A 24,165-nucleotide genomic window follows, 5' to 3' on the forward strand; every position below is an offset into this window, starting at 1 on the left:
TTTGTCCAGTGTTTCTACCTTGTTTCACGTGATAAACCCAGGAAGACTGGAGAAAAACTGTTTTGTTGCCATCCCACTTGCTACAGCCCTAGAAGGGACTGAAACAGGTCTCTCTCCTGGCTTGGGCACAGAGTGACCTGTCTCTCTGATATTGCCTACACCTTTGGTTATATGAAGCCAGAGTGGCAACATCTGGTTCCTAGTCGCTGCTGCATGGTGATGTGCGTGTGAGTAACACAGGGACAGAATCGAGCTCTTGTAGGAAGACAATGTATTTATAAAACATGAGGGAGAATTAGTACATCTCCCAGCTCTAACAGAGAGGTGGCCCAGGAGTCGTCTTGAAGGCACAGGGCCGCTTTAAGGCAGATAATTCAAAGGTACAATTCAGATTTTTAACATAAGGCATCAGTACCTAAAAAACAAACTTCAGACATCTGCAGGCAATGAGAAGAGGCGAGATGTTCATACTAGACAAACATTAAAAAACAATGACAAAACAAGTCACATTATAATTTTCACACAATACATTTCTCTCAGAATAAAAGCCAGCCCTTTGCTGACCTGCAAAAGAAGCATCAGCCCCACAGTTCACAGTCCTGAAGAAGTAGTTGGCATTTATGGGCAGAGTTTCCTTGCCATGCAGCCCACACTCGGGGGCCCAGGGTCTGGCCACATCCTGCCACAGGGGAGGTCTCTGCTGCAGCATGGGCACATCATCTCCCCAGCTGTCCCCAGCCAGAGAGCTACCGGGGCTGCTTCCCCCTGCCTGCCTGATGCATGGGAAATCCCGTGCAACTCATTTCCTCCTGCCACCGAGGCAGGACACAGCCAGGATGCACATGAAGGCCAGAAACTCAGGGAAAACTTCCCCACAAACTCAGGCACAGCTTCCTAAAAAGATCTTGGTTGACAGAAACGAGATTGACTGCAGAGAGGAGTCATGTTCCGTGCCATGGTGAGGCTGGCTTCCCTCTTGCTCTCCAGGAGCTGAGCTGGACCTGGAGATGTGGCAGTCGTGTGACACCAGTGACGGGGGGAACCACTCGCCCATCAGGGACTGTGGTGACCCAGCCACCCCCCCTGGATGGCCACAGCCTTTCACTGCATGGCTGTGGGGTCACCTGCTCCCACCCTGCTCCCTGCTCTCCCTCTGAGACTGTTTGGGGAGAAAACCAGCCCAGCACTGCTCTTGCAAGGTTTTCTGCTGGCCGGCAAGTTAGACAGTGTGTAGCCCCTCTGAGCAAGTGGGCTGGAAGACAGCTTTTGTCCTTTCCAAGCTCTTCCATGGAGGCTGCCAACTAGTGCCAATTAATATTAATCATGTTTACTATTGCAGTGCTTAAATACCAACAAAGAATCTGCACTGTGCGAGAAAGGGACGGACATTTGTGACAGCAACTTTGACAGTGGGGATACTGGCCATCAGCAAACTGGAATGAAACCCATTAACTCCTTCCATCTCCTCCAAGGAGTCCTCATGAGGTAGAGTTCTGCGTGCCATTGACCTGGGTTACAAGGTGAGAAAGAAGGAGCACAGTCACAGCTAAAGTATGGGGACAAAATCCTCAAAGTCTGCTAGTAGTAGAGTGAGTGCTAGTTCACTTTTTGCTGACTGTTCTCTCTGGTGAGGAAGAGGGATTATTTAAGTCAAGTGAGTTACCTTCTGGATGCACCTAATTCTTGCCAGTGTCTGCAGATGAATGCCAGCTGCTAACTGTAGGTGCTGCAGGCCGCATCTAAGCCAGACGTGAAAGCACACGGTACAAATAACCCTTTCTCCATGTGCATGACATCAGGGCCATCACTAAATACAACAGATCTCCATCCGCAAAACAGGCTTTTGTGCCATTCTCTGCTGGATGGGACCAAACAGCTGGGTCCTGCTAAGGCCTTGCCATGTCCCGGCGCTCGCCCTGCCCGCCAGCCTCTCCTCATTCCACAGGGATTGCATGACAGAGCCAGCCCAGACAGGCTGCACAGGCACCGTCCTGAGGCCTGCAGAGCAGCTCACCTGCACGCTTGTGGGGTTGTGCCAGTGTCTGGGTGAAGCACAGGCTCCGACACGCACTGAAAGCATGACTGACACTGCACATTCCAGGCAGAAACAGAGCTTATTGCAACATTGCATCACGGGGCTCTGGCCTCCTAAACTCCTATAATACATTTAAAAACAAATAAGTGTTGACTGTTGTCACCCCAGCTGCAGGGTTTCATTTCTTAGGTTTGAAGGTAAAGGATTTTCCCTCAATAGAAAGAATGCTCTGGCTTAGGCAGAAGGCTAAGGCTGCCTCACCTGAGACACTAAGTGTCTGTATTCTGGCAAAGGCTCCACGGACTCAGAAACACAGCCATCTCTTGTCTACTTCTCTCAGCATTGCTGCACACTGCATAGCTAAGCTAAAATCTGGTTGACTTTTTCTGACTCCATCAGTTAGAAGACCCAGACCAAGGCAAGCAGCTGATTTGACAAGATTTCTATCTCATCTGCCAGAACTTGCATGTTCGGTTTTCTACTGCCATTGTGGAACTTGATGGACTTGTCAAGCACCACAGAACTAATAATAAATGAATGTCTACTCTGAATTGGCATCCATGACTCTAGTACCATGTCTACTACTTGTACCCTGCATACCTCCATCATTCACTTCTCCACAACTCCCCACAGAGCTGGGCACCATGAGCAGCATCCCTATGCCATGCTCTCCTCTGGAGCAGGAGACCAGCAGCAGCCTTTTCAGCATGGTATGGGGACACTGAAACTCCCGTGTAGAGCACCGAGTGTGATGAGATTTCTGTGTTTCTGTAGTCTTGTAAAATGGCTACAGGGGTAAAAAACCCTTGCCTAACATTAATGGGAGTTGTAGGGGTTGAGAATTCCCTGTAGCATCAGGCCGGCTCAGGACAGGAGCTCTTTCCACAGTTCTTGGACCAATGCTGCCACAGGTCTGACCATCCTTTTGTTCATTCAACCCTCTTCTGTCCTCACTGTTTTGTGCAAGTGCCAAGGCCTGAGGCTACCTCCTCTGTAAATGGCCGGAGCTCCCAGGGCTGTTCAGAGATGAAGCATCATCAGCTGTGCCACCTCTTCAACCAAGAAGCCTACTCTTTACATAAAAGTCAAACTGTGACAAGACATAACTGTGAGGCCATAACTTATTAAATTAACCTTTAGATGCTGCATAAATGCACAGGATTTAGGGAGCAGAACACCCTGTCTCCTCTTTTTCTGACAAAATCACAATATTTCAACTAATAAAATATTGCCACTTCTTCCCTGTTGGGGTTTCCCTGATATCATAAGGACAAACACACATGTCTGTCAGATAAGGCTGCAAAGTTCCTCCTGAGATGCCCTCCTAGATTTTCTATATAACCCCTCCACTAATCCTCAGGCAGTGGATCAATAATTTAGGTGGAGTTGTAACATCAGTTTCTGCCATCTTGCCCAGCTGCAGGCAAACGTGGCTCTCATAAGGGAAGTGTACTTGCATCTCCATCCATAGCCCATAATTTGCTGAATACAAGCACAGTTTTTCATAACAAATGAAGTCACAAGCACGGAGAAACGTCTAAGCACCAGCAGCCTAAAGTGCCTATCAGCTTCTCCACATTTCCAGATTTCCTCAGGTCAGCACATGGGCATATGGACACAATACAGTTCAGAGAACTTGCTTTGGTCCCCTGTCCAAAAGCATGGATACCGTAGAGATGGGGAAGGAAAGGAAATGGAGAGGGCTGGAGGTTTTTTTCCTTTTTTTCATTCAAGTACCGAAAGAGAAGCTGAGTTACTCTAAATTAACCATTCTGGGCTTAGCTGGGATTTGTGTTTGCTTGGTTTGCACCACGCAAGACTCAACAGGAAATATGGCACCTCTCCCTCTGCACCATCCACCAGATTGAGTTGCAGGAGACATGAATCCTTCACTTGATGTCTCCCCCACACGCCTTCCCTGCAACATATCGATTCCATGTCTTGGGTACAACGGCTCCCAAGAGAAGCTCCCGCTCCCCTAAGCCTGGCTGTCCCTTTGTAGGCTGCACCATCCCTTTGAAGGGCTCTGGAGGCAGAGGAGGAGTTTGTGTGCTTGGCTGTGCACCTCAACAAAGCACAAGTGGAGATGAGTTGGTGGACGGTGCTGCTGAGCAGCTTTGGGGTTGAAAGGCTACGGCGTCTTCAGCTGGCGCCGGTTCCACATGCCCCGCTTCGAGTGAAACCAGTGGAAAAAGTTTCTCAGGGAGAGACGCTCCACTTCCAGCCCAGCCTGCAAGATCCTGGCAGGAAAGGAGAAGAGTAGACTTAGGGAAAACTTGGTCATAAAGATAGTGGGGAGCTCAGCCCTAGGAAATCTCTTTGAGTTGTGCTGTTGTCAAAAAAAGATTGCAATCAAACTGAAGGGTCTGGAAGTGCTCAGGGGTATCTCATATTTATAAGAAGGAATCTAATGACACTTGCTGAGTGTTTGAGCACCCTTGAGAGCAGGACCTGGATATGCCAGGCTAGGAGGAAAGATGGCTGGCAACATGTGATTGCTCAGGATGCTAGTCTTTTCTGCAGCCACCTGACAAAAAAGACAGGAAAGGCCTCAAAATCTAGAACTACAAACTCAGAGGTCTAGGGATCAGAGAAGAGATCCCTCATCATAAACTTCTCAGAAATTATAACTGTACCCCATGGTCTTTAAGTGTGTCTCTGACAGTTGTTCTTCCACGTAACTGCTGTACTTAGTATGGGAAGCCTGAGGGACCCAAATTGGACCCACTGTGCACTGCACTGCTTGAAGAAGACAAAGTCACTAGTGTCTGATCTGCCTACAGCCAGCCATCAGTGTGGCTGGAAGGCATCAGGAAACAGATCTTTTTGTCTCTTTGCAGTGTTTGTGTAGTGTATTTGGCGCCTGCTCATCTACTAGGTCTGAGGTCAGGACGTGCTCAAAGACTCTCACTCGCTGACAAAGATTATGGTGGCATCAGTTAACCTCAGTCTCCTCAGACTCCCACTCCCTTGGTCATTGGTCCTCCAGGATCTAATGGGTCTACCCTCCTGAATACATGAATGATGATGGTGGATGCCTACCTGTCCAGGAGTTCCCAGTCCTCTCCTCCCCAGCGGTCCCGAAACTCTTTTGTGTTCATGCCTCCAATCCTGTCCAGGTCAGACTTGTATATGCCCAAGAGACCAAACCCATTCACCTCCCAGTAGCCTGAGGAAAGCATAAAAGAGGCATAGGTATGTCAGTGCTTTCAACCACTGATGACTCTGTCAGGGCTGCTGGAGTGAGGCTGAAGCTACTTTTAGCACAATGTTGACATCAGAGTCAACACCAAGCAGTCAGCACCAAGGCAGAGACAACTGTATTAAAGCTTTGGGAAGTGAGAAAGGCTTGTAGACAGACAGGCTGTCCTACAAACTTGTTAGCAGAGCCTCTCACAGCTCCCATCTGGCAGCATAGTACCCAACGTACCTGGACTGTCCCAGCTTCAAAGAGCTGTGCCTGGATGGCTCAGGATGGCCGGGTCTGTCTAAAGGAAAACCTATTCTCAGATGACCTCTGCCACTTCCCTCTCCCTGACTTGTGTTGGTTTCCCTCACCCCCAGGCTACCAGGTCTCCTCAGGACAGCCCGTGCCCACTAAGGAAAAGTAGAAACCGACAGAAAGGAGTAAAGGAGTGGTTTTCCAAGGTCCTCAAAACTACAGAGAGTCCTCGGAGATGACCAGGAGAAATGGCACATAAAAGAGTCTGTTGGCTCTTTGATCTGAAATTGCAGGCGCCTGATGCTGTTACACCCTGAATCTATAATGCACTCTCACCTAGTGGGCCTGGAAATACCTCAAGTTCCAGACCTCCACAGCACCAGAGGAACAAATCTAGAGGGGGCAGGCACTCTCCTTCTTTCCCCTTTCCCCAAAAGGATCTGAGTCAAAGCAGCTCCAGTCCCCCTTACCGTCGGGCCGCTGTGGGGACATGCCGCAGTGCAGCCTCATGACCATGGGAGCGAAGGCCATCTTGCCTTCCACACAGTGCTTCCGGATGGAATCGATGACTCCAGCTGGGAAGTGGATGTGGAGGTCACACAGGAAGATGATGCTGTGCGGGTCCTGTGATTGACCACACCGGTTGGGAACAAAAACAGGTTGGCTTGAACTAAGTTGTTTTTGAGAGGTGGGAAGACAGAGATATGGGAGTGAATTAAAGAGCAACTCGTAGCTGTATCAGAAACTGACCCTAAGGGGCTGGAAAAATGGCCACTGAGTGGCTGTTCAATGATGGGTATGAAACGCCATGACTATGACCAGGCAGGGTCAGCATCACAAAGCTGCTACTGCTGATTCCCCTCCAGTCTGATAGTCCCAGCAGGCGGACCAAGAACCAAAGGCACCGCAGCCTCCTCAGAAAAAAGGGTGAGACTCTTACTCTGAAGGGACAGAAAACACATCTACATTTGATCTGGTCTTCTAGGCTATTCCCTAGAAGTGTTCAGTACGGAAGGCAGAGGTAGCACCAGACACACACTGCAAACCTCCCTCTCTGCCCCAAGGCCTCTCAGCTTACCGTCACAAGGTCTATCCCCGCCTGCAGCCCAGCAGAACGCTCGAAATTCCCTGTCAGCTTCAAGTACCGATAGCTGGGGGTCAGAAAGGAAAGAGAAGTTCAGTGTGTGCATGCTGGCAAGCACAGCCAGCCTCGCTCGCAGCCATACCCACAGGCCTCACGCTGCGCAGTTGCCCTCGCCCCAGGCACCTTCTCAAGGGGGAGGAATGCCTTCGCTGTGTAAAGACATGAGCTCAGTGCTGCTCTAGGTCCCAGAGTGCCCTGAGAGTCTTCCCTCTTGTGCAGCAAGGATAGGGCAGTGCCTAGCAAAAGTCTTTTCAGCTCTAGATCAGCTCTATCTTAGGACTAGACCTGTTACTGGGAACCCCTGGCATGTAAAGAAAATGATCAGCCAAGGCTGGTTCAGATCAGAGTAGAGTAAGCCAGACAGATACTCCAGCAAGCAGAGTCCCCAGAGGTCTCCATGCTCTCTTGTCCCATTTTCCACAGCTTTTTTGTCTTCTCTGTCCTCCCCTTGCCCCACCACTGACAGCCTTGCTTTCTCTTCCCTCTTGCAAACTTGAATAAAAGCCAAGAGAAAAGAGATGTATCTGGATGGATGACTAAAGTAGGTATTGCCTTACAGTTTTATGACACTGTTCTACGCCGTATATGTGTATGTACGTTAAAACAACAATATATGCATATATATGTGCAAGCTCTGAATGGATGTTATCTTTGGGTTTCCAGCTGCTGGTCTGGTCTGGCTGTGGCTGGTCAATACACAGAGAATGGCAGATGGGCCATGTTTGCAGGCATATGCACGTGAGCAGCTTTTTGTGACCAAGCAGTACTCTCACCTGTGCAAAGTAGACCTTTTCATAGCCTTCTCTACATCCATGTCATCACTGCTGTAGTCTGTGATGATTACATTGAAGTAAGGATCCTTGGTGACTCGGAACAGTTCTTCCATGTCAGAGATGAACTGCAGCACCCAACGTGCCTGGTTTTTCACTGGTTGTATTGCAAGAGGGAGAGAATCAAGGCAAAGCTGATTGCAAAGACAGCGTGGCTTCCCCCCTTAAATCTCACTAACCTTGCAGGGATGCTGAAATAGGCCCAGGCTGAAAACCCAGATCAAAGAGCCCAGTAATCAGTGTGGTCTCTTTCCCAGAGTGGGACAGTTTTGTTTCAGCTTACAAGTCATGGGAGTTTGGGCCCTGTCTTATTTCTGAGCAGGTATAACTTGGAGAGAATGGGAATCAGAAGTATCCCAAACAAGATGGTTGAGGCTGTCCCAAGACCCACTGTTCAGGACTGCCCTCATGGGAACTGCCCAACCGTGCCATCCCTCCATGTCCTCCTTACCTGGCACCACAAAGTGAACCACGGCACGGTGGTTCCAGGAAAAGCCCTGGGGCCAGCACAGCTCTGGCTCATTTGCCACAGCCATCAGGTGCCGTCGGCGACCCCACGCCAGGTTCCTCATCTTCCTCTCCTCCTCCTCATCGCCATCAATGCCCTGCCAGCCCTGGGCAAAGATGTATTCGGAGAAGCGGACGAGCCGCTCTCCCTGCTCCAGCAGCTCCAGCTCCAGCAGGTAGCGGCTGCCCCGCATGCGGTCCTGGCGCTTCTCCACATTCACGATGCGCTGCAGCTGGAACCGCCTGCAGGACATACAGCTGAGGTGGCCACGGCCCCCTGCCACCATGCCCCTCTCACCAGCCACTTCCAGCCCATTCAGCTCTGCTAGGCTCTTTCCTTCTGGCTAGCACAAGCCCTTTTGTCCTCGGCTTCCCCTTGCTTTGCTGCACCACTCCCCAAGTCCCACGGGAAGGTTTAGCACCTGTTTCCTAAACTCGCAAGCATGTGGGATTAGATCTGGGCTTCCAGCCAAGAGAAAATAGTTGGCAAGGGAAATGAAATAAAGGTGACACAGAAAATAACAAATGTGTCTGAATGACTGTAGGGCTGGTAACAGTGAGTGTATTCAACACCTCCTACAATGATCTTGGCACAAGGAGTATGTTTGGGCTAGTGAAATTGGCTGATGACAGCTTATCAGCCAATAACATGGAGTAAGGCTGAGCAATCAGGCAGTAAAAACTGCTGTGAGTTGTAGGTTCAGAATGGCCTAAACAAAATAAAATGCCAGGTCATGCCCTTTCGGATCATAACAGGAGTTTCTCCTGTAAAACAGATGATCATCAGTTAAAAATGCTGAGAAAAGCTTGTGTGTACTGATCAGTTACACCGTGACCGTGACTGATGCGACCCTGAAAAAAACACATGTGATCTTAAGATACAGCATTAGAGCTACTTCCAGTAGGGATTGGGAACTAATAAGACCCATTCTATAAAATATCCAGGAATCTGGTCACTTATGTACAGGACAATTAACCCAAACTGAAATCCACAGAGAGAAAGACAAATAGGAAAAGTACGGAAATAGAGACAAGCTCAACAGAAGGGTCAGGAGCTGGACTGTTCAGCTTATAGGGGCACGGAGGAGGCACATCTGCTTCATAGAAAGGCCATCTAGACAGTAAGTCTTGAGAAGAAAAAGAACAGTATCAAGACAGCGTAAAAACTGAGAACCAGCAAACGCTGATCTCCAGTGGGCCACCAAAGAAACAAGGAGCTGAAACATCTTCCCATATTAGCACTAGGATCTAGTAATCTGGCTAGTTTTAAGATGGAGGTCCACACATTCAGATCACAGTGTAGGTTACGTGTTTGTCTCTCAGGTCAGTGCACCGATCCACATGATTTGCTAGGTCCTTTACGGTCCTATGTCCTAAGTGATTCAAAGGCTGAGATGTGGCAGAAATCCAACCACAAGCACAAGGAGCCCCAGTCCTACTTCGTAACAGCAGGGTGTAATCTTCAGCTGGCAAAACACTCACATGTGCTATTAACACCTACACAGCTCAAGGAGGAAGCCAGCAAAAGCCCAGTGATGCCAGCTGGATGGAAACCTCTAATCTTTCACATTTACTGCCACCAGCTGTTGGCAGGCGATATTCAGCCCCCAGACATGGTCTAGTGTCCAACAGTTGCCATTTCTCAGCCAAAAGAGGTATCTAAAAGCCCAGATTTTTATGCAGATTCCTTGCCTGAAGTCTTATTTTCCACATCTAGTTTATCCCCTGATTCCCACCAGCCCCTCGGGTGACAGGTGTTTCCTGTGCAGCCCGGCACACCGTCTCTGGGACACTCCCCTCCTCCTTCGCTTTTACATCGTGCCTTACCCTTTACTCCTCTGGTTAAGCTTCTTCAGGAAGACGCGTGTGATTTCCAGGGCTTCCCTTTCTTTTAGCAGCAAGTTTCCTGATGTGTTGCACTTCAGGTCAATCCAGTCTGTGCGCAGCATGTGGAAGTCCAGGTTGCTTATGCTGAAGGTCTGCTCCCAGTTCACTGCCTGGTCGAACACTGGCACATAATCAAAATCCTCCTCATCTTCCTCCTCTGCCTCCCCATCCGCCTCTTCCTCTTCCTCTTCTGCTGCCACAGGTCCAGACTTGCCCTTCATGGGAGATACCACCTGTGCCTCTCCCTTGGCCCGGTGCCCACCATTGGCTGCCTTCTGCTCAGCAATGTAGGACTCCACTTGGTTCAGCCACTGTGGCAGGCCGGGCTGCTGGCTGGGGCTGGCGGTGCCCACCACACGTCTGCTAGCTTTACCAGCAACTGGACCTCCTTTCCCAGCTGGCACGGCGCCTGCTGCCTGCAGCCGGTCCTTGGCGGTGCTCAGGTCTCCTTGAGGTCTCACTCCTTCAGGAATCACAACCCCTGAGTCCCTGGGGCTGCCAAGAGGCTGCTGCCTTTGAGACAAGGCCCTAGAAGGAGAGTTATCCTTTTTCACAGGTGTTCTGCCCTGGACACCCCTGGCCTGCTGCAGAGGGCTCCTGGAGTTGTCTTTGTCACCAGCTTTTAAATGGGGTCTCTTGATTACTGGGTTCCCTTCTACGCCAGCCTGGCTGAAGCTTTGGTTGGCCGAGGCCAGCATGGCTGATTTGACACCAGACCTCTTTGTCCTTCTCTGTATCCCCTCTCCTATGTCACCATCCATCACAGAGAGGAGCCGCCGCCGCTCCTGGAAGGAATAGTCCTGGTGAATGTTCTCGCTGCCCAGCAGGCTGCTGAGAGTGTTGGCTGCCAGCTCTGCCCTCCCCATGCCGCCGTGCTCCGGGGCACTGGGACTCTCTGTGTCCTGCTCCGTGTACTGCAGCTCCTCCACGTTACCCTCCTGGGAGCCTGCTGGACAAACAGCAGTTACACCTCTGGCTTCGTCCTCCTGCCTTCCCCGTCCCAACCCAGGTGCCTGCCCCGCTGCAGGGGGGAAAGCTGCTTCTTGCCTCATCTCAGCATTGTCACTCCTGCTCAGAGGGACAGGGATGCTCCCACACACAGGAGCCGTGCCCTCGATGGTATCAGCCTCCTTAGCACCTGCCAGCCAGCACTGCCAAAGGCTGGGGAGGTGTCTGGCCCTGCCTTTAGCTGTCGGTCTGGCCACAGCTCTGGAGGGCAGGTGCGAGCACAGGCTGCCACACTGCACATCTTTGGCTCGATTGCTTCTGCCCACATTTTTGCTGGAATTGCGCCTCAACTAGGCTGAGGGCCTGAGAGGTAGTTGTCACATTGTCCACTGCAGCACACTCGGTGGTGGCTCCCAACCTGCCCTTAAGAGAAGTGAAAGTAGCAGCGAAAATTTGCTCCCAGACACAGACAACTGTCAGGGAAGGGCTGTGACTTCCTTTGTAGGGAAAGTCAACAGCTTATTTCAGTTCGTGCTGGAAGATGACACACAAAAGTGACAGATAAAAGAATCTTCTGGGCTTTGTTATTAGAGGCCCTACCTGGCTGCTCTGTCTTTTCTCCAGAGTCCAGGCTCTTCTCTGGTCGATCCATTTTCATGTACTTGTAGAAGCCAAATCTGCAAAGGGAAGGGCAAAACACAAGTTTGGTGAAAGTTACCTTGCCATCTCCAAACAAATTATTGCTGCTCCTTCAGAGACGATGGTCCAATACTCTGATTACAGCTACCTAGCATCTCTAGATCCTCTTTTCCCAGCAAGTCAAAGAATCACAGAATAGTAGGGGTTGGAAGGGACCTCTAGAGATCATAGCCTATCATTCCTATCCACATATCTTTGAGCAATCAGATCTTACACTGCACTGTCTAAGGTATTGGCTTTCCTTGCTATCAGGTCAGTCTTTCAGACACATTCTCATAAGTGAAGGAGGAAATCCAATATAAGTACCTTGAAACCATTCTTTAGTCTCCATTAAACTGCTCCTTAAAGCTCACTTATGATACAGCACTCACAAATGCAAGTCATTGTGCTGCAAAAGCAGCTCAGACAGGTAGTTGTGACGATCTCCTTGCCTCTTCCCTCACACCACCACTGTCTGTATGCTGTCTTCAATATGTCAGTGCTTCAAGCTTTTAGGAGGTATTTCTGGGACTCTTTACCACCATGAGCGCTTGATGCCAAGCAAAATCAGCCCCCACCTCCCAAATCTTGTCAAAATACAAATTAACTGTCAAAGCAATAAACCTGGGTAGCACCTTCCAGCCCATGGCAGCTACCTTCTCCACCCTTCACTATGAACCCTCAGTCTCAGTTCCCTCTCAAACGTCTGAATACCAACCCTCAAAATACTCCTGTAAGGAGGAAGAAGAGCCTGAGAACAAGGAGGCCATCACCAGTTACCTCACCAGAAAAGTGACTCTCCTTATCCTGAAAAAAAAAGTCCTTCTGAATGGAGGGGGCTCTTCACACAAGGTGTCAGCCTGTGGCAAGGGGGAGCGTGGCAGTGATGGTTCCCTCACAGGGCCACTGCTGGGGGCCAGGCCCCAGTGAAGATGAATGACACACATTTATTCCCCCAGAGAGATGCTTGGTGGCGAGCATGGTTTGGTTTTACAGTGACGGCCATCAAGAGGCTCCAGCTGTTGGCAGGCAAAGTTGGCTGGAAATCCATTCCTTGATGTAGCGGAACAAACATGCTCTGACCCAGCTTCCAGGTTAGTAGAGGAAAAAAAAATAGCAGCAGCAGTTTCCCCTTGAGACATAAACATATTTTCACTTAAAAGGAGCATAAGTCATTGAAAGAAACTGTAAATGCTTTTCATGCTTTGCAGGACTTAGTGGACCTTTAAGAATTAAAGAGATTCCTACAGAAGTGAATGCAAGATTACACCCCAATCCCAGCCTTCAAATCATATTCTCCCTCCCTGCTAGTAAGTCTGCATTTGCAGCATCCTACCTTTCCAAGTAATAAGAGTTTTCCTGATAGAAGCATTTGTTGTCTTTCTCCATGTGGGTCAGGCGGCTGTAATCGTTCGGGTAAACAAAGGATAAATGAACCTGGGAAGAAAGGAGGAAAATAAAGTTGAACCTTCATAAATGCCAGATATTGGCCACAAAGTAACTCAGATACAGTTGCAGGGTCATCAGTCCTTTTGAGAGGGAGCAAGGGTTGCTCACTAACTATTGGCCTCTGCAAGGCACTTGGTAGCAGGCTGTGAGAATGGAAAACAGAAGGAAGCTGGGATGGGTGCAGAGGTGTGCCTTTTTCTCTCTTTCTTGTCCTCTGTTTGTCCATCTCTGTAACAGTGCACTGAAGTCCTATAACAGAATGAGACCTAGCTGGGAGAGAGAGATGGACAAGTCCTCTACAGAAAACATGTGGGGAGACCTCAAGGCAAGACTGAGGGAGCCAGGACCACATAGGATGCAAGTTCCCTGGGGAGTCTAAGCTTGCACTGGCACACAGGGAAGCGATTAGGGAAGTGATTGTCCCCCTGTAATTGGTGTTTGTGAGGCCACACCTCAAATACTGTGTTCAGTTTTTGGCCCCTCACTACAGGAAGGACATCAAAGTCCTGGAGTGTGTCCAGAGACAGGCAACAAAGCTGGTGAAGGGTTTGGAGCACAAATCTGATGAGGAGTGGCTGAGGGAGCTGAGGGTGTTTAGTCTAGAGAAGAGGAGGCTGAGAGGAGACATGATCACTCTCTGTAAATACCTGAAAGGAGATTGTAGCGAGGTGGGGGTCAGTCTTTTCTCCCAAGTAACGAGGGATAGGACAAGAGGAAATGGGCTCTGAGAGACATGGTTTAATGGTGGGCTTTGCAGTGTGACGTTAGTGGTTGGATGTGATGATCTTAAAGTTCTTTTCCAACCAAAATGATTTGATGATTCCATGATGCCAGAGAAGGCAAAGTGTGCTGGTGACCTGTCTCTAGCAGACCTAAGAGTCTGTCCAGCTATGCAGAGGATTAATCCTTGCTATGTTGCATGCCCTGTGATCATTAGCATGGGCATGCAACTCAAGAGCAGTTTTAAGCTTTTTAATGGCTTGGGTATCCACTCAGACTAAAATTTACCCCATGGAGAATAAAATCCATGGCTGTTGTGAGGCTCCATGTGAAGGCAAGCTCAGCTCTCTGGTTTGAGGTGTGAGGGGCTGTGTAGGACACACATACTTGTACCCCAGTGAGACCCATGAGCAGCGTGCAGCACCCATCTCCCTTTTCTTGATGTTGCCTTGTGGCAGGTACTGGGATGCAAAGACCTGAATGGTCGAATCTGCCCAGGAGCTCCAGATGGTGGAAAGGCTCGTGGTTAACAGGGTTCCCCCTCCTTCCTCCTTGAATTTTCCTGACCAAGTATCTGCTCAAGGAATAAAACTTACAAACTGGAGTCCCTGGTAGCGCTGCAGAGGAAATCCATTCACCAGGTAGCTGGGCTTGTACAAGCAGTCTGGCAAGGCACGTCGCACACGAGACTTGTTGAGCAGAGGCACTGAAAAGAAGAAACACCCAGGTAAGTGTTGCTGGAGGAGCCCTGCCGTAACTAACGCACCCACCTGGCTGCTTCTGTGCCTGGTTTCTATTGAGCCACGTGAAATACTAACGGATACATAAAGCACATTATCTTGCACAGCTCATGACTTTACATTGCTCTTACACCACTTAAACTAAAATAGCACACCCAGGGATGTCATGTGAGATGGATGCCAAGAAAGAAGAGCTGGGTTTAATCTGTGTTTTGTCTCCTACAGTGACTGACATTGTATGCTGCCCCTCTGCCCTGCACGGGGGAGAAAAAAAGCGTGGCCTTTGATAACTGTTGCACAGGAGGACAATCTTTCTTGGCTGTGCTCCTGTACATGCTGTGACAGGCTGCAGCTACCTCCTCAACTGCATTGCAAGTCTTACCTTTGTAAAGGGTGTCCCGGGGGTCAGGCTTCAACATATCGGCTGGGTGCGCCTGGCCACCCGCGCTGTCAGCAGGCCGCCTCGTGTGACTGGCCAACGTCTGCGGGATGTGCCCAACCTCATTCATCTTTAAAAGTGTCTCATCTAGAAACCAGAGAGAGGACGAAACTGGGAGGAAGGGCTAATTCATCCTTTGTCCCAAAAAAATGCCCTTCTCCAGTGTAAAACCTTTCCAAATAGCGTTGCACCCATGGCACTAATACCATCTCTGGCATAGCGGTGCCTGAATGGTGCTGATCAGGAGCTTCACTGCAAAGACATGGTGGGAAGCAAAAGCTTTGACTCAGAAAGCTGGGAATACAGAAGCTGTGGGGTAGGAACATGGCTATCAGTGAAAGGAAAAAGCACAGTGATGAATAATGGAAGAAAATGACCTCCTGCTTTGGACACACCAGCAGTGGTGTACTGAAGGAGCCCCATGCCAGCAGGAATTACTGGACACTTCTGGGGTGAGGCCTCCACTGGCTGAGGAGGGTGATGCACCAGCATGGAAATGGATATCCACAGTTAACCAGAAGCAACAGGAAGCTTAAATTCAAGACTGGGCATTGGTCATGCTTTTTTTCTTGGGTGCCGCTGCTAGTGGACTTCATCTCTCCATGGATCCAACTCTGAGATGAAGGGAACTGAATAAATATTCAGGAGGGAAAGCCAACATGCTGCCAAGGGCACTCGGGTTAGCAGTTTTTGGATTCTGAACAACAGGGGAACCCAGAGGGAATGGAGTGACATGCAATATATCCAAAGGCGGATACAGAAAAGGGAAACACTGTATGGGGAGAAGGTGCCAGATAAAGACGAGACTGCTGTACTGTGCTCAAACACAAAGGGATCTTTTGGAACGTGAGTCTTCCCTTCTACAGGAAATTAATAAGAAGAAAAGAGCAGAAGGAAAAAGAATGGGGACAGAAGACTTAGAAAGCCTAGTCCTGGCCAAATGGTAGGTTTCAGGAAACACAGCAGCAGGTTGCAATCCAAGACACAGCAAACAGATGTCTCAGTTACATCAGAGGGTCTTCCATGGGCAAAAGTGTTGGCATGGAAAAAAACCCAGAGATGCTGGAAGGCAACAGTGGCAGGTATGGAAGGAGGGGAATGCTAACAGAGGAAAGCGATGCTGATAAAGCTAGATGAGGGCAAACAGGACTAAGGAGCTCCTTAACTGATAAAGGCACCACTTGATGTGCTAAGCAGAGTTTACAAAACAGGAGAGGCTGGGCTGATGTGTTTGCTGCAATACAGCAGCAACTTGAAGAGACTGATATCAGTAGTGTATCCCACTGTGTACAGCACCCAGAGTGAAACCTCCTGGAAAGAACTACAGCGTTCCCTTCTCCCTGGTCGTGTCCAGCTGCCAGCACATCCCCCACGTTATGGGCCTCACGTTGCCCCCAGCTGTCTGCAGACAACCTGCATCCTGTGTTACTCTCACATCTGGAACAGTTCTCACTCTTGCAGACTCTCCTCTCCACCCTTCCTCACTGTCTCTAGATTTCCCTGAAATCATGTTCCAATTCCACTTCCAATTCTCCTATAAAATAATGACTGACACTCTTGTCCAGAGGTCTCCCTCCTGACCAGTCTCCATTTCTTTCTTGTAATGATCTGTATGTGTGGTATTTGACTGGCTAGACTATGATTCATGGTGAAACATTGCTGATATGGGTATGTGGAGGCGTTCAGGGGAAATCTGTGGTGAAGATACTTACTAGCAAAAAGGGAGAGGTACTGGGAGTCAATGACTTTGAACTTTGCTTCTGGGTCATTCAGTCTCCACTGGAACAGAGAAACACATTAAAATGAAGTGCTTATGGAGTTAACCAAGCCTGAACAAAACGAACAGACACGAGATGTCTGTTCACCAGATGGGCTCACAGCTTCCTCTTTCTCCTTCCATGACCAAGTTTACCTAGCAGCAAAAGACTGGGAATGAGCTAAGATTTCCCCCTAGGATACATTCAAAGCAGGAAAGGACAAAGCTGCAACAGAGATCGGAGAGGGTAGAATTATTCCAAAGAACCAGAGGAAAGGGTCCTGACATGCATCTGGGACCACCCCACATAGAAGTACCTAAGGGCTCTGGAAGGGACTAGATTCATCTCATGCAAAGGAGGAAAAAGGGGAAAGGAGAGAAACTGTTACAAGTATCATTCCTGAGCTCTGTGGGGACACATATACAGCACAGCCATTTGCACAGACTCACTGCTACTTCCACATGGTCTGTTCCTCGGTCATCCTGCTTGTGCAGCACCTCAAAATAGTACCTGCCTGTAGCTGACAACCTGTGAAGAACAAGGTCTCTGTCACCAAGAGCATTAAGGAACGTTTCTTAGCTTGTCAGCAGACAGTGAGTGGAGAGCAGTTGCACCCATGAAACAGTCTGATTCTCAGGGTGAGCAGGGTTAGTACTGCCAAGAAAATCCAGATGTTGACAGCAAGACAGGTAGCTTCCTTTGTGCACTTGGAGCACCCCAGACCCTTCTCAGTTAATTCTGAATAACACCCTTTCAATCTTGCCTGCTAGGTTTTGGCCGCTGGGAAATGTGGCCAGTTCCGAGGCAGGAAGCTTGGGCTGTAGTTCATATAAGAGGAGTCTGGATCTGCTTGTGGCTGCTTCCTCCAGGGAAGAAAAATTCAGTGTGGCACTAGTGCAGTAAGTCAGCAAAGCACCTGGCACAGGTGTGGATGTGTTACTTCAGCTTTGGCAATACCCCAGAGTAATCCCTTTCCCTATATTGCTAAAACCTGAATTCTGAATAAGCCTGGGTTCCTTTCCTTGTCCATGTGCAGAGGTAGGTGGAGGTGAGGGGTTCTGCTCACTCACCTCACCGTCTTTGACTGCTGGCTGTGAAACTTCCCAAACTCCCCTGGCGCAGTCCACTCCTTCCCTGTCTGTAAAGAGACAGAAAATGCTCTAGTTAAGATGAGTTTCTTCATTGTTTACTGTGCTTAGACTGACTAAGAGGGAAGACTGGGCCACTCCTCCTGGTAAGGTGTCTGTTAAGATCCACAAATTGTGGACAGATTTAAGTCCCTTCACCATAAACATGGGGCTCCCAATAGCACTGTCAATATGTAACTGTCTTAAGGTATGTCATGTCATATCCATCTGGCATCTGGGGTGGTGGTGTCTGTAGTTGGGGCAGAAAAAGAAACTCGGGTAGTCCAAGGAAGTATGTAAGACAGGAAGGTCCCCATCCCCACATAAACATTAAAGCCTTGATGGGAGAAGCCATGCAGCATGCACTGTACCTTGCCTACACTGGCCAGCAGCTGGAGACCAGAGGTCTTTTCATCTGGGCTCAGCCAGAACTCAGCATTGTCATCCGCAGCAATGGCAAACTGAAACTCCCCTGCCGAGAGATGGAGGGAGTAAGTTGGGCTCTGGGGTGAGGGCTTGTGCACAAAACGGATTCTGCTCCTCTAGAATGCTGTCTTCACCCTTTTTTCTGGTGAGACCACAACTTTTCTGTCAGTGTTACCACCCTGCACTCCACTGAACATCTCCCAATTCTCTATCTCTGCTGTGACTGAAAACAAAACTGTACAGGTGCAACTGGTTTGCTCTCCCTCCTGCGCTGGCTTCACCTGACACAGAATCATAGAATCACAGAATGGTAGGGGTTGGAAGGGACCTTTAGAGATCATCTAGTCCAACCCCCCTGCAGAAGCAGGGTCACCTAGATCAGGTCGCATAGGAACATGTCCAGGCGGGTCTTGAAGACCTCCAAGGAAGGAGCCTCCACAACCCCTCTGGGCAGCCTGTGCCAGGGCTCTCATGGTGAAGTAGTTTTTTCTTATGTTTAAGTGGAACTTTTTGTGTTCCAGCTTCATCCCACTACCCCTTGTCCTGTTACTATCTACTATAGAAAAGAGGGATGTCCCAACCTCCTGACACCCACCCTTTAGATATTTTTAAATGTTAATAACCTCAAAGGCCAAGAAGCCCATGCAAAGTCTCCCTGACTCCTCCTTTGTCTCCAGAGCAAATCTTCATGTGAGAAGCTGTGTCTGGATGCGGGAACGTGCATGTGGAGCCACAAAGCGAGACAGAAGTGATTGTGTCTCACTGTTTTGGCCTGGGTTATGTGGGACCCAGAGAGGTGGGTGAGTGCTGGTAGGCTGCTCCGGGCACCAGCAGCAAGCAGCTGGGTGATACAGATGTCAGCTGCTGTCAGATGGTATTCACATAGCCAGGGAGCAGCAGGAACATCAATGATGTCATGTACAGCCCTGTGCACGCAAGGGAGGGAGAAAAAGCTCAGGGATCGCTCGTTCCCACCTACACGCCATGGGGCTGTGCATTCACAACAGCATGGAGTTTTGTTTATCTAGCACTTCCCATTTGTTTTCTTCTCTGCTTTTCCTTTTCCACCCTACAACGGAGGCAGATGTGTTTCACCCATGCCAAGGCCACGGCCAGACACACACAGCTAGCTTGGCTGCCCACGTGAGGGACCTGGCGTTAGGCTTGCTAGGGCCAGGGCACTCATGGTTGAGCACCAGGAGGGGAGGGAGAGGCAGGTGAGAAGAGACGTGACAAGAGAGTAGCACAGCAGCCTCAGAGCCCTCACCATTGGTGAAAGGATGTAGGTAGCCAAATATCCGGAGGCCATAGTTGGTCCATTTTGGGGACACAGCCAGCTTCTTCAGTGTCGTTCGTGTCTGAAGTAGAAGAAAAGAAGAATAAAACCAATGAGATGTCAACAGGAAAAGTGGGACACAAAAACTCCGGGACAGGTGGGTAGGGGGAAGTGTGAGGTTTGCTCTAGGATGGGCCATGGTGGGTGACAAGCAGCAGGAAAGAGCAAGCCAGATGGAGCAAGGGCTGTTGTGGAGGGGAGAGCCACATACGGATGCCAGAGAGATGGCAGGGAAAGGATGTGGCATTCCCTAGCCACTTGAAGGGAGAGCACCAAATACAGGGCTCCTTCACCCCAAGTCTGAGGCCTGGCAGGCCAGCACACATAAAATGAGACTCCTTCATGCAGCAGAAGAGCTGCCAGTGCTGAACCCCTGTGAAAGCTTCCTGCCTCCTCCACAGGAGGACAGAGGAGGTGATGCAGAGGGAGATGATGGATGCTTAGGAGCAGGACAGAGGAGGTGATAGAGAGGGACAGAGACAGGATGTGAAGGGAGCAGAGGTGATCCAGCTGGGAAGCAGAGCTAGGAAGCACGGGACATAGGATGCTGTGGTCTTACTCACGTGGGGGAAGAGGGGGAAGTGCAGGTTTTTCCTGAGCTGCTCAATGGAGTTGCCGCACCAGTCCTCAAACACGTGCAGATTGGCCTGGCCCTGGAACTGGAGAGCAGAAGCAGGGTACCATAAATTGTTATGTCTCTCCTCTGTATCCCTCTTCCTTTCTGCCAATCTCAGCTATGGGCCTCAGCACTGGAGTGCTTGTCAGAGCAAAGGAAGAATGCTGATGCTATGATGAGCAGGTCTGCAGGACACATAGGTCCAGACCCATTTCACACCTGCTGAGGCTTTGAGGTTGGCACAAGTGACAGTTTGAACAGCACCAGGGAACTGCAAAAATGCCTGGGACATCCCAGTCAAGTGCATAGGGTTCACTTCATTTTGCTCCACTAAGGAAGTGTTTAACCAGAGGGCTGTGCTCTGAGGCCATGGTGAGTGATGTGATGTAGGGTGGCAATAGTCCCCTTGTGATCTAGCAAAAACTGCAGAGTCTTGTGTCTCTGAAGAAGGTGTTTTGGACTCCCTCACCATTTCAAGGCTACTTTCCTGACTCAAGGACAAGGTGACACCCTAGGGAGGGGAGATGGCAGGTCCCCTTCTCAAAGTCTGCCTGCAATTCATCTCGAAGAAAAATGGAAGACAATGGGGACAGGGTGACAGAGCCAGGGTGAGAAGCAGCAGCACAGGCTGCTCAGTGGGCAGCATGGCCTCCCTGTGCCTACAGAGACACAGAAATGCTGGGGGGCGGAGAGGGAGTCCCCTCCCAGACAGCACAGGGAGTGTGGAGTGTGGCTGTCCCCAGCCATTTCTGCTGGCTGTCAGTGCCCAATGGAGACCTGGAGCACAGCTTTGCTGCGAAAAGCTTGCTGGCTGCTGTGGGATTTCAGTGATAGACTCTGTAAGGGACACACTTGTTTTTTGTGAGAGCTATTCAGAAGGGAGGAGCTGGCTGCCCCAAAGAATGTCTGACCTCTCAGCCTGCAACCTGTGGAGCTGGATGCTGAAACCCTCCTCACAGGACCAGCATCCAACAGCAGGGAATAAATAAGCTGGAGAGTACAGAAGCTACCTTGGATGGGGAAATGCTGAAGAAAGGAGTAGGTTGCCTTGGGACCGGGAAGTTCCGTCACAGCTGTATTGCCTATATAAGGGCTGTGGGAGCAGGGCCAGGGAAACGGCCTGAACAGCACGCAAAGATCTACAGATGGCAGCAAACTCTTAGTTTTCACCAGGGAGTCTCTAGCAGGGCTGAAGCAGGAAAGTGGAGGAGGGCCCAACCCCTCCGTGAGCTCCTGGCAGAGAAATCCCTCCACGGAATACTTTTTCCCAGGACAGTGGCTTAGGGTTTCATTCTGTAATAACCCGTGGTCTGAAGGGAGGACGCAGAGCAGACTCGGCCTGGCACCAGCTCAGGCTGGTGTGAGCTGTGAGCTTTAGTCATGCACATGAAAACCACCTCTGTGTGCCTAGCAAAACACATCCACAACCACTCCTGTTCTTGAGTGGTCTCTCATCAGCCCTCACTCACTGGCATTCACGCTGCCAGGGCTTGACTGATGTCTGCAAGCCTGTGACGTCCCCCACTGCTATCTCCTCATCTTTCCTCCTCTGCCTACCTTCCTGGATTCTGCCCATCAGGCAAGAGGAAAAGTAGCAAGACAAAGTAGAGGTAATTCCCCAGTGATGCCACACAAAGAGGAACTACAAGGAGGGCTGGGGGCTATGGATGTAGCCAAGAGAAACCTGGGACTCCGTAGGGACTTGTGACACAAATGAATCACTGCAAGTGCAACCAACACCAAATTGGAATGTACCAAACCCAAGTTCCAAGCGTTTTACACCACTTTTCTCAGCCAAATCAAATAATGACAATTGCTGTTTCCTGTGGAATATGAAGTGAGGTGAACAGGATGGGCTCCCACAGCCAGTCACTGACAGAAACCAAGTCTTATGGCACTCTGCTGCTATCCACAAGCGATGCTGGTTTTTCTTCTTAGAGAATTGTTTGCACACTGCAGGCCTGTGTCTCTATCAAATGTAGCACAACACTCCCACACTGTGGAGTGTCTGGACCTGCAGTCCCCTCCTGGCAAAGTCAGACTCAGGGGATGTTCCTGAGCCTCAGGACTGCAATGGAGCTGGGATGGCTTTGGCATTGGGTAGTCCAAATGCTGAAACAGATCTTTATGAGGGAGGTCCCAAAAGAATGCATAGACTTGCTCAAATGTTTTGCAGACAAAAGTTTGACCAGTGCCATTCTAATAAAATACTTTACTGCAGATTTTTGTAGTACTGGGGAAAGGGCAGCCTACTAAAAAGAGAAGGCAGACACTACTGTACTAGGTGCTCCATCAGTGCTGCAAGAAATGGTCCCTGAGATTTCTAGCCTGACACCCGTCTCCAAAGTCTTTACAAAGCCACCCTGAGAGGAGATTGTGGCAGAAGCTAAAGAGATGGCTTTGCTTTCTTGTGCTCACAGCAATTAGAAATAATTATCTGGTAAATAATAAGCACTTTTTGCATGCGGTTTCAGAGTCCTTGCTGAAAAACCAACAGATTTTCTCCTGAGTTACAGCAGCGTAACTTTCTGCTTCCTCCCAAAGGGAAAAGAATAACATTACTGACAGATACGTGCTGGCTCCCCAAAGCACTACTCTGAGACTGAAAACTGAGCTAGGCTTTAATTTTAGGCCACCACAAATGATCAGTGCAGCAACTGTTTCGAAATCCTATCACCTCTGTCCTGCCAACTCAGCTCATGGCAGCTGAGAAATTCCTCTATGTGCTATTTGAGTCTCCTCTGGAACATGCAGTAAAAATCTCCTGCTTTGGATCTTAGATTTGCAGCCATAGATAAATGGCATCATCATTCCTAATTCATGCACACCGCTCCTGAGAAACGTAGATGGACTTTCTAAAACTTGGCTATGGAGTTTGGCTTCCCAGCTTGGTACTGTCTGGCCCTGGTTTTCAAAGGGCTGTACATTTAGGACATGGTAAACAACAAGTTAAGTTCCTCTTCTCCCCTTAAAAAACATCTGCTGTGAAAATTTTGGATAGACAGATTTGGCCAGAACCAGGAATAGAAGCTGAGAGTCTGGGTTTTCAATGGGATAATGAGGTCTGTGCTTGTCCATTTAGAGGGCTCCTCCTTCCCCTTGGCTTCCTCCCTGTCCCAGCCCCTCTGAGTTGCTTATCTCCACCCTGCTGAAACAGTAGCAGTGCAAGAACTCAGCTCTGATCCAAAATGGGCACAGGTCATGCAGCAAGGGCACTGCCAGCACAGTGCCAGTGTGCCCAGGAGCACTTACACAAAGAGCTGTCCCTCCTCAGGAAGTCTGTCTGGGCACACTAATTGCTACCCTCCTGACACGATGCAACAGGCACAAAGCAACAGTGTTGCCCAGGAGAAAGGAGAGCTGGACCTTAACAAGCTCAGAGTGGAGAGAGCTGGTACTGACACAGCAGCCTCCACTGCTTCAGGAGTGGGTCTGGGCCCTGGGCCTCAGCACCAACCCTTCCCGCTGAGCGCGCTGAATTAACACCCGCCTGCAGCCCTGGCTTTGTATTAAGAGACTTTGGTATTTCCTCTTCCTTCCAGCAAGGAATTTTAGATTATCAGCCCCTCCTAGGAAAACAGACCGTAAGGGAGGATCAGGCAAACAGAGCACAGACCTCTCTTTCTAGTCTAACCCTATGATGTCAAAACCACTAGGGGGGTTGGCACCACACACCCAGCAGCTCCGGGTGAGCAAGAAGCCCCAGGGAAGAAAGGCAAAGCAGCAGCAGAGGCTGGGACAAGCAGCAAAAGCAAGAGGACTGCAGCAGCGAAGACATGACCTGCTGCATTGTAACTGGAGCAGGACAGAGAAGAGAGGTCTTTTCTAATTTAATCCTGGACGGCTTTGGCATCACGGAGGCAAATCAGCTGCGTGCAGCCCAGGGAACACGCAGCGCCGGGGATGATAAATGGGGCACAGAGAGGGCCTGCGCCGTGGAAGAAAGGAGACATTGTGCTGCCAACTGGAAAATCTCGAGTTTGTAAGACTCTACTGTCTCGGCAGAGTGGCCACGGCCCCTCCTCCTGCCTGGCCCAGCTCCCCAGACTGGGTGACATTCAGCGGCCAGCAGCTGGGCTTCGTT

The 24,165-nt window shown here is 49.8% G+C and overlaps 1 protein-coding gene across 1 annotated transcript in view; it reads right to left on the reverse strand.

Moving 5' to 3' along the window:
• Positions 1-255: 255 nt before the first annotated feature.
• The window catches only part of B4GALNT3 (beta-1,4-N-acetyl-galactosaminyltransferase 3), a 70,129-nt gene continuing 46,219 nt past the window's right edge, over positions 256-24,165 (reverse strand). The window contains exons 4-20 of the mRNA XM_062012886.1: positions 20,029-20,124; positions 19,397-19,487; positions 18,075-18,175; positions 17,647-17,714; positions 17,026-17,104; positions 16,532-16,598; positions 14,763-14,906; positions 14,237-14,346; positions 12,808-12,908; positions 11,394-11,470; positions 9,786-10,791; positions 7,903-8,201; positions 7,395-7,548; positions 6,556-6,628; positions 5,948-6,101; positions 5,078-5,204; positions 256-4,275 (exon numbers count right to left, since the gene is read on the reverse strand). Coding sequence (XP_061868870.1) covers positions 4,167-4,275; positions 5,078-5,204; positions 5,948-6,101; positions 6,556-6,628; positions 7,395-7,548; positions 7,903-8,201; positions 9,786-10,791; positions 11,394-11,470; positions 12,808-12,908; positions 14,237-14,346; positions 14,763-14,906; positions 16,532-16,598; positions 17,026-17,104; positions 17,647-17,714; positions 18,075-18,175; positions 19,397-19,487; positions 20,029-20,124 — 2,856 coding nt within the window. The 3' untranslated portion in view covers positions 256-4,166. The remainder of the gene's footprint in view (positions 4,276-5,077; positions 5,205-5,947; positions 6,102-6,555; positions 6,629-7,394; positions 7,549-7,902; positions 8,202-9,785; positions 10,792-11,393; positions 11,471-12,807; positions 12,909-14,236; positions 14,347-14,762; positions 14,907-16,531; positions 16,599-17,025; positions 17,105-17,646; positions 17,715-18,074; positions 18,176-19,396; positions 19,488-20,028; positions 20,125-24,165) is intronic.

The sequence above is a fragment of the Colius striatus genome, chromosome 1 (assembly GCF_028858725.1).
Source record: "Colius striatus isolate bColStr4 chromosome 1, bColStr4.1.hap1, whole genome shotgun sequence".
NCBI lineage: Eukaryota > Metazoa > Chordata > Aves > Coliiformes > Coliidae > Colius > Colius striatus.